The following is a 10,085-nucleotide window of genomic DNA, read 5'->3' on the forward strand; positions in this document are numbered from 1 at the left end:
ATGATGCGGAATACAAGCATGTGTGTGATGGGCCACTACCGCGCCAACTCCTTCCCCTTCGAAGAAGAGGTACCTGAAACCAAAACTGAAAACTGTAAGCACGAAGCTTAGTGAGTTCTTCCAACATACCACATACCATACAATCACATAACATACATATATTGTCAGGCATATCTGGGTGCCCGTCCTACCCCTTCGGTCCTCTCGACCGGATACTGTCTAGTATATCTGGGAGCTGGCCTCCCCTTCGGTCCTCTTGACCGGATACTGACCAATATATCTGGGAGCTTGCCTCCCCTTCGGTCCTCTCGACCGGATACTGACTAGCATATCTGGGTTTTGGTCTCCCCTTTGGTTCTCTCGACCGGGTACTGGGGACTATTACACCCCCTACTACTACCACATAACACATATATCATATAATTTATTTAGCATGGCTGGGCATGACCACCCCTTCAGTCTTATCGACCGGTAATCTGGGGGACTATCTCCCCCTACTGTCACTAGCACATAGCATCATATCATACTAGCACAATAACATAACACAAGTAGTAGCAACCCTAGATGAATATCACAGAGACAATCATCTATCATACAACTCCTACTGGTGGGCCGACATTGTAGCCGTAGACCCACCGCTACTAGAAGGTAACTCACCTCAAAGTAGCTATCAATCGGTGTGGGAACTGACTGTCTTCTACTGCTGCTGCTCCAGAAATCCTCCGGCTATAATTCCCACAAAATACTTAGTCAAATACTGCTAACCGACCTCAGGGTAAAATGACCATTTACCCCTAACTAAACCAAGAGTCAAAGTCAAAGTCAACTGCCAGTTGACCCGACTCGCTGAGTTGGCTTGCCAACTCGCCGAGTCCCTATCCCTTTGTCTGACCATAAACCCATCTCTACTTATCGAGTTAGGCATTGACTCGACGAGTTTTCCTTCTAAACCAAAGGCCAATAGTCGTTCATCCTACTCACCGAGTTGTATGAACAACTCGTCGATTTCATCTTCATCCGAAGAACACTCTATGCTGCGACTCGCCGAGCTGTATGAACAACTCGCCGAGTCTGTTCTTGAGGCAAGAAGATTGCCTTGAACTCGCCGAGTCATGGCATTGACTCGCCGAGTTACTTCATGAGTGAGTTTGGCTTCCGACCCACTGAGTCACACCCCATGACTCACTACTCCAACCTGCAAACGCGAAAAAGGGAAAAACTCGGGGACTCGCGACTCGACTCGTCGAGTCCGATGAGCGACTCGCCGAGTCTGTCACATGCAAATACTATATACTTGATTTTGCTTGAATCCAACTCATGCCATTCATAGATCTAGGTTTCTAGGGCATGAATAACACATAAAGTTTCCAACTTTATGTGTAAATAATCACCAAAGAAGGTTTTAGGACTCAAAATGCACTAAAAGGGTAGATCTAGGGCTTTCATGTAATATGGCTCCATAAAGGCAGTAGATCCAAGCTCCTGGAGCTCAATCATGCCTAGATCTAGAGGCTAAACAACTGATTACAAACCCTAATACACAATCAAGCTTGGGGAAAGGCTCAAGAAGGACTTTCATGGAGCTATAAGGGACTATAAGCATGAAAACAGAGGGAAACCGAGTTATACCTCAAGGAAATCACTGAGATAACACAAGGATGCCCGGCCTCCTTCTTCTCTTCTTGATCTACTCTTCTTTCTTCTCAAAATCTTCAAGAAACTCACCAAAGCACTTCAATCTCACAAGAAATAAGGGTTAGAACGATGTTGGGAGCTCTGAGGGTGAAGGGGGCGAGGTTGGGGCGCATAAGGTTGGTTTAAATAGGGTGCAAACCCTTGGAATTTAGGGTTTCACCAGACAGCGGGGACTCACCGAGTCCAGAATGTGGACTCGCCGAGTCGCTAACTTAAACATGCCCCTAAACCCGTCTCTCCTCGGCGAGTCGGGCCTAAAACTCGCCGAGTCCAAGGCTAAAAACGTAAAATACTTAGATAAATTTTACGTACCAGGAACCAGGTGCTACAGAAGGCCCAAAAACACTGAAACCCTCTGCTGAGTACGCGGGGCGTACTCAACTTGTACGCTAAGCGTACACGCCTTAGGGCTTGTACGTTGCGCGTACGAGCTTGTACACCCAACATACTCCTCTGATTTGCCAACTATGCTATTAAGCTCGTTTTTGGTTCAGACATTTCCTCCAATACCCAGATCTAACCTCTTAGAGGTGGGAAATCACGTAAAGTTACCGACTTTACGTGCATACGTGGCTTAATAAATCCCAAAAGCCCAAAAGAACTTAATACTTGACTTAATGCTCGCATGGAGGTCACATACACCACAAAGATTCAGGGTCGGCCTTATGTAGTGATAAACAAAGATAGGGCTTATGGCCCCACTTTTAAGGGGCCCCACTTAAACTCAATTTCCTATTACCAGGTCCATATTTCATTTGGCCGATCCCAAAAAAATCCAATTCCCTGCACGCCTATTTCAAAACCGCTGCACGCCTAACGCCTCAAAAGAGTTTCCGTTCTTCTTATTGTACAAGCGACGATTACTGCTCTTCTTCTTCCTTCCCCATTCTCGGCTTGAACACTCTTGAATACTCTGAAGTCAGAATCGTTGAAATACATTACATTCTATTCTTCTTCTTCCTTCTCCATTCTCGGCTTCTTCATTCTCCATTGAAGGCTGTCACATACTCACAGTATCACTGAAACGATAATATATTTGCAATTTTTTTTTTCAGTTTTCAGTTTTCAGTTTTTATTTTTCCATTATCTGTCATGTTGTCATTTGATTATCTAATTATGGTTAATACTTAAAGTTGATTAGGGTTATTGGATTTGGTTTGTGGAATTGGAATGGAATCAGAATTTATTTATTTTTTCGATCAAAATCATATTTGTTTTAAAAATCCCGATTGAAGGTAGATTGTTAGTGACCATGTTCAATCAAAATCGTTTCTAAGTTGTCTGACTATACAACATCTCTTGTTCTTTAGCAGATTGAAACGGGAATGAATCTTTCTTAATCTGATTTTTTATTCCATGGGTTAATACTTTTCGGTTCTTATTTTTTCATTTATCTAATTGTTTTTATCCATTGTTCATTGATTACAAAGACTACAATATATACAATCAGTGAATCAAGTAGGTGGAACGAATTTTAGTTTTTAGTTTTCCATATTTGACAAGGGGCCCTAAATTTTTGGTTCGCTTAGAGCCCCCAAACCGGCTGAGACAACCCTGCAAAGATTGCACCTTTAAGTTAGAAGATTCCACTAAACGTCTATATCTACAACTTTGGCCTCCTAAATGGTTTTGACAAATCAAGACCTACAAAAAGGAACCAAAGAGACCAAAACAAGTCTAAAAAGGAGATTTAAACATTAGATGAGCAAGGTATGGACTTTATACCTCCAAAAGCTCCCTAAGACGAAGGAAATGTTGGATCTAGAAGCTTCAGCACGTTCAAGAATTATACCACAAGCTCTTCTCCTTGCAAACACACCTAAAAACGGCTTCCTTATGACACTCCAAGCTCAAATTCACTTCCAATGGCTATTAAGGTTTCTAGGGACGTTAAGAGGCAAAGGAGGCTGATATAAATGAGGTCCAACGGTTATAAGATGGTTTAAATAAGGCACAAGTCTGATTATTAGGGTTTTAGACCTCGGCCTCGTACGCCCCACATCCAAGCTTGTATACCCCGCGTACGAGCCTAAGCCACTCGATGTATCCGGCTCTATATGCTAAGCGTACACATATGTATGCCCAGCATACCGGGGGGGGGGGGGTCCTCAAATGCCATAAATTAAATACTTCAACGGGTTAAATGAAATACTTGAATTTTTTGAATGTTACAACATGACCAAATCAGGCTATCATAAGGTTTAAATACGGTGCAAACCCTAAAAATTAGGGTTTCTTTTAAGCTCACGTATGCCATGCGTGCCCCACGTACTCCCAGCGTACGTGGATGGGATCCACGATCATGAAATCAGGCTAGTACGCTAAGCGTACCACCTAGTACGCCCTGCGTACTAGCTTAAGGACCAAAATGCAAAGTTTTGATTAACAAGGGTCAAATGCAAAACTTACCAAATTCGAGTGTTACATACTTCACAAGCAGTATCTCCGATTGAACCTGTCAAAATCTCTCAAGTGAAACAAAAACCCTTATATTTATATCCTTCAGTGGTCACGTCATGATACTTAAATGAATCCCAGGTTCACCATATGACATACTCTTCCGTCAAGTGTCCAGGTCACTTGTGTCATTTCACGTCGTGACCCATATATTGTCACGTCGTGGCACGTATATCTTCAAGTCGTGGGGATCAAAAGTTGACCGTTGACTTTGACTTTCGTTGACTTTTCTCAAATAGCAACGTACTTTCATTTCAACTTCAAACGGTTATAACTTTCTCATACGAACTCTGTTTTTTGACAAACTTTATATCCAGGAAACCGTCTTTGAGGGAACTAGCGTCATCTTTCACAATTTCTTGATCTAACTACTCATCTTCTGATATATAACACAATAAGTACAAGAACATACATATTGCATATCTGAATCATCAACAGTTCATTGTTTTAAGTTCACTCCAAATTAAATGTATACCAAACACATACTTTAACTCATAGTATGAAGTATTTAGGTCATTAAATGTCCCATAATAGTTTTTGTCATGAAAACAGGTGTCACACTATACCTTTTGGAGCACCAAGTAGATTGTTATATTCAGATAGAAGGGATAATGATACTTATAACTGGAACTTGAGGAGAGACACATGAGGTAGAGTTGAAATGGAATAATACTAAGCCCTAATGGAGGTGCTAAATGATTCACTTTTTTCCGCAAGGAGATAGATGTATTTGGGACCTCACAAGCTCTCTTGAGTTTTTTATCAAAGAAACTAGAATGCATATTACAAGATAGAATAGATTTGTGCCTCAAAGTGAATATTTTTGTTTTGAAGACTCGTATTGAATTGTCTTCGTATAAAAGCTAAAATGAAGGCTAAAGGTATTAATTTACATTATTTTTTATGCCATATTTGTAATGATCAAACATATGACGTCTGCACTATCTTTTTATTACCTGCGAGGTAACAATTCAATTGTTTAGAAAAATTAGTCGGTGGTGTGACATGCAGTTCCCTAATGTGATACGTGTTTCGAGATTTTATCTTATTGTTCGATAATACTCCTCTCTCTAGCAACAAAAGAAACTTATTGTTCGCTAATGCTCCACTCTCAAGCAACAAAAGAAACAGATTGGATGCTTTTATAGTTTGTATTTTCTACTTGGTGGACTATTTGGAAAAACATGCACGAAAGGGATTTCATGGCACTACTCTAAGAAGATATGTTATTTTTTATAATATAGTAGTCATTTCTTTTATTTGGGTTGTTCATGGAATGAATACTATATTTAAAATTGATTGAGTATAGTTTACAAAACCCAATAATCAACATGTGTAATTATTTCTTCTTTTCCTAGCATCTTGCTAGGGTAATTCAATTAAACCATTCTAAACAAATAAAAATAAAAACCATAGGTAATTTGTTTTTAAATGAAATAAAAACATTATATTATTAAACCAACCAGTCTAGATGGCTCAATATATACTTTTACTAAAATACTTAAACTGATTTGTTGTAGAAAACTTTAGCCAAAATCATAATAATTTGATATACAATCTTTATTAAAATTAAATCATATCAAATTTCGATCAATAAGTGTAATGTTGAATCCTTGATTAGAAGGTCATTTCCGGAATTTCAACATGCTTTTGGAATCCAATGATTAAAAATTCAACGGAACATGAAATTGTTTGGAACTTAGAGATGCATTCACAAGGAGGAAATTCTTTCATTTGTCGTTTCTTCATAAATGTCAAACCTTCGTTACCAACTTCCATCGACCCAAATAGAGTCATTGACTAACTCATGTGAAAAACTAAATACAAGTGGTTCATGATCAATACTAAATGGTCAAAATCATGACACCTGTAGAAAAATAAAAAAGTAGAGTTTATACGCAGAGACATAATTATCATCATGCGTCTTACTTGACCATTATTTGATAGAGTGGGATACAAATCAATATAAGACAAAAAAAAATTACAAATTAATTATACCTTTTAATTTGATAAAGGCTACATATCTTTAACTTATAATTTTATATTAATTTTCATAATAAACTATGCTTCGATATTGCATGACGAAATAAATAAATATGTTCAACTTTTAAGTTCAAAGTTTTCTAAAGATGCTAAAATAACAATATGTTGATTTCTAGAAATAACATTTTATTGTGTGTTATATGCAAGCATATGATATTCATTGGTTAATTACCATTACTTAATGAGGAAATTGAATATAATAAGTATTGCTTACGTGAGCTACAAAAATAAAAGACATAAAAGGATGTTGTTATGCTAATACAAAATGAAAAGAAACTGTTTAATGAATTGATGATATAAAAGAACTCTATATTGTTAATCAAACATTACAAACAAGTCTTCAATTGTACTAAAAACATAAATTTCAAGGAAATTAAGAAAATGTCATTCATTAACCACAAATTAATCAAGCTTTTACAAACATATTACATAAGAAAAGAGCCCAAGAAAGGCCTCTAAAACATTGATCACCAAACACTTTAACTGATACAAAGGTCTAGATGTTCATCCATCCTCAAAAAAACCCTTTTCAAAACTCTAAGAAAAGGGCAAAAAGTTACCGAAAAAATGCCTCAGTATAGCCATTAAAGGTTACTACTTTACAACAGGAGGGTTGTTACCATGGTCAACAAGTCAACCATGAAAAAATATTAAGAAAAAACCCTCCTGCAAAATGAACCCAATGGCAAACAAGTTTTGAAGTGGCATGGTGTCGATGGTCAAAAGTATGGAGAACGTTAGCCCTTGGTTACCAGAATACCGCGTTTTGGAAAAAAGTATCGAAAAAGGAAAATAAAAATAGTATCCCCAGATGTTCACATGAATTTTTTGAGAGCACTTCGTAGATTCTTGACAAGATCCTTCATCGTCATAGTAAATTCTTGATCCATCTGAAAGAAAGAAATCCCATATGGGTATCGATTAATTCGATGCAAAATTCATTTTTTTTTATGAACGAATAAGAACCGATGATAAATATAATCCAATTTACCTGGGCAACAATGGTGATATCGAGGGCATAGCTAGCAAAGGTCATGGCGGTGGTATTGATGATGGAAAGATTAAGTTTCTCGATTTCTGCTAGGGTTTCTTCAACAACACCGGTCTTTTTCTCACAGTGAACTCTAATTAAAACATCCTTGCCGGAAAATCTTACCTCCACTTCAGGGAGTTGCTCATGAACTGGGCCACCGGAAAAGTTCTCATCGGAAGAGGAGATTTCACCGCCCTCAGCTAAAATCTCGTATCTTTTCACGAAAACTACCGACTCTGTGGTTGATCTCTTCTTTGTTTGTTCCTCGAGTGTTTTCACTTTTTCTTGGAGGGTTTTCAAGTACTTGATCGCATCTCCAAGAACAGAAGCTTTATCCATCTATAAACAGTAATACAATACAGTTAAGTAAAGTATGAACATATGCGATGATCATATCCATGATAAAAAGAAAATGATTCATAAAAATGGTTACCTTTTTCAATCCGGGGACTAGGGCTGAGAGTGCTATGAATCTCTGGCTAAGTTTCTCTCTTCTCTTTCTCTCAGCCAAGATATGGTCTTGAGGTGTAGCAGGTCCTCTAATGGTGTTGCTTGTGGTGGTTGGTTTCACTCCCCCACCGCTTCCGCCGCCACCATGGTGGTGGTTTTGGTTGCCAAACTGGACTTGGGATGCTTGGAAGTTTGAATCACAAGCGAAACCGAATGTTCTTTTGGAAGATACAGTGCCTTCTTCTTTTGGAGTTACAAGGTTGGCTTGATTTGCGATAAGTGAATCGTTTGCATAATGTAGATTATGATTCATCATGGAGTTATCAGGGGTGATGCATGAATTCCAGCTGCTGGTTTTGGGCTGTTTAGTTGGTCGTGGGGATGGTTCTAAAATTGGTTTATAATGATCAAAAATAGGTGAATGAGAGTTATAGAGATGATGTGTGATGTCTCCAAATGCAGCTGCTTCCATGTTCATTGGATTGAGTTGATCATCAAATGAGTTGAATGGCCATTGAGAGTTGAAACAAGGGTCCTCAATTCCTGACAATTCTGAAAACCCTCTGAATTGTGAAATCTCCATAAATGTTTTAGGTGATGAAAAAAGGATTGAGTGAGGACCCCTGATCAAATTGGACAAAAATCCACTCGATCTCTTTGAATATGTCAAAGAGTTTGTATGCCAAAAACCTGCAAATGGAAAAAAAAAAAAAAAAAAATCAAACAGATATACATCATCAGTCTATGGAACTTTATCCTCCATGATTCAACAAAAACTTGAAAAGCCCAGATGAAGAAATCAGATGAAAAGTTGAGAAAGAGCGAAAGATTTGCACCTTTTCGAAGAATATAGGTTTATTGTTAGTTGTCTTTTCTGTAATCGCTATTGTGTTGAGGGATGAGCACGAGTTTTATAACTGCAGAATGATGCCATTAATGGGTCCACTGCCGCTATTTCTCTCTTTACATTGGTCGGTGATGTGAACTGAACATGGCCGTCTGAATAAAATAAACAAAGATCACCGCAAATGGACGACAATTTGAACCAGAAGAAAATGGTAATCAGCACAACATTGGCTGTTCAAAACCTTTTTATGTTTACGTCACGTCAAATATTTAACTCGGTTGAATTTCATTATCATATGTGTCAACACAACTATTTTTTTTCCTAATGGGTTATTAGACTTTTCTATATAATGATTATGGTGAAAACTTTGACATTTTATCAACTACAACCTTGACTTTCATATTAAACATACTCTACTTTTAACTTTCGCAATCATTTTATATATATATATATATATATATATATATATATATATATATATATATATATATATATATATATATATATATATATATATATATATATATATATATATATATATATATTCAAATGAAAACCAAAAAAATTAAAAACCCTATAAAATATTTTTTTGAATTATTTCTACTTTATTTTTGTATTAGGGTTATTTTAGCCAAATCAAACATTAATACAATATTAAGCAACCTTTTCCATTTCTCTAGATTGCAATTAGTTGCTACTAGTTGTCCGGCCACAATCGGTCCACCGTCGAACCGTGTCGAACTAACCAAATTGAATGATATTTTTTGGTTGTATTCATAACTCAACAGAACAAACATTGTAATTTTCATTTTTTTGGTAATACTTTTTAAAAATACTATTTTATTTTTTAGCCAAATATTAATTTTTTTTTATTAAAAATAGAATTATACATAGACAAATTCAATTTTTTTTCTAAACTGTAGAATTCTTTAAACAAAAGTATGGAGTATAAGATACATTCACAATTTAAAATATCATATTCACGATTTAAAAAAAATATTAATTCACTAATACACATTTTAATAATTTTATCCATATATTCATTGTATTTTAACACAAAATTTATATAAAAATATACAACGTAATACAATGCGTTTTTAATTAATACATAAAATTCACAACATAAGATAATATAATCTTTTGTACACTAATTTATATATTTAAAGAATTCAAACTCAATCTCTACCACCACCAATACTAACTACAACACACCACCACCAATTATATGTGTAATCATCATTCATTTTAAATCAAATATTTATATAAAATCATTAATAAACGGCTTAAAAGCTATATTGACAATTTAATAAACCAATTAATTCATTTATTATGAGTTTAATGCACAATAATTATGAAAACTAATACATTCTTACATATTTATACAACAAAAAAAATATATATTCACATGAAAACTAATACAAAACATTTACACATAAACGATTTAGATTTTAGCACAAAATTTATTAAAAAATTACAGCTTAATATAGTCAGTTCACAATTTAAACAGAAAATTCACAGCTTAATACATTAACTCATATGTTTAAATACAAAAATCATAAT

General features: G+C 36.0%; 1 protein-coding gene across 1 annotated transcript; it reads right to left on the reverse strand.

The window, feature by feature from the left end:
* Nucleotides 1-6,568: 6,568 nt before the first annotated feature.
* LOC145063330 (transcription factor bHLH18-like) lies at nt 6,569-8,638 on the reverse strand. Its single transcript, XM_079010919.1, has 4 exons — nt 8,515-8,638; nt 7,662-8,368; nt 7,187-7,567; nt 6,569-7,085 (listed from the first exon to the last, which is right to left on the reverse strand). The coding sequence occupies exons 2-4, from the start codon at nt 8,259-8,261 to the stop codon at nt 7,011-7,013; spliced, it is 1,056 nt and encodes a 351-aa protein (XP_078867045.1). The 5' UTR covers nt 8,262-8,368; nt 8,515-8,638; the 3' UTR covers nt 6,569-7,010.
* Nucleotides 8,639-10,085: the final 1,447 nt, after the last annotated feature.

The sequence above is a fragment of the Lactuca serriola genome, chromosome 7 (assembly GCF_051521515.1).
Source record: "Lactuca serriola cultivar US96UC23 chromosome 7, Lser_US96UC23_V15, whole genome shotgun sequence".
In the NCBI taxonomy this organism is placed as follows: Eukaryota; Viridiplantae; Streptophyta; class Magnoliopsida; order Asterales; family Asteraceae; genus Lactuca; species Lactuca serriola.

Excerpts from the sequence above, each read along its gene's own strand:
- LOC145063330 (XM_079010919.1), bottom strand. The coding sequence starts at position 8,261 with ATGGAGATTTCACAATTCAGAGGGTTTTCAGAATTGTCAGGAATTGAG. Across the intron at positions 7,568-7,661 it reads TAGTCCCCGGATTGAAAAAG|ATGGATAAAGCTTCTGTTCT; the intron begins GTAACCATTTTT and ends TACTGTTTATAG. Across the intron at positions 7,086-7,186 it reads ATATCACCATTGTTGCCCAG|ATGGATCAAGAATTTACTAT; the intron begins GTAAATTGGATT and ends TCTTTCTTTCAG.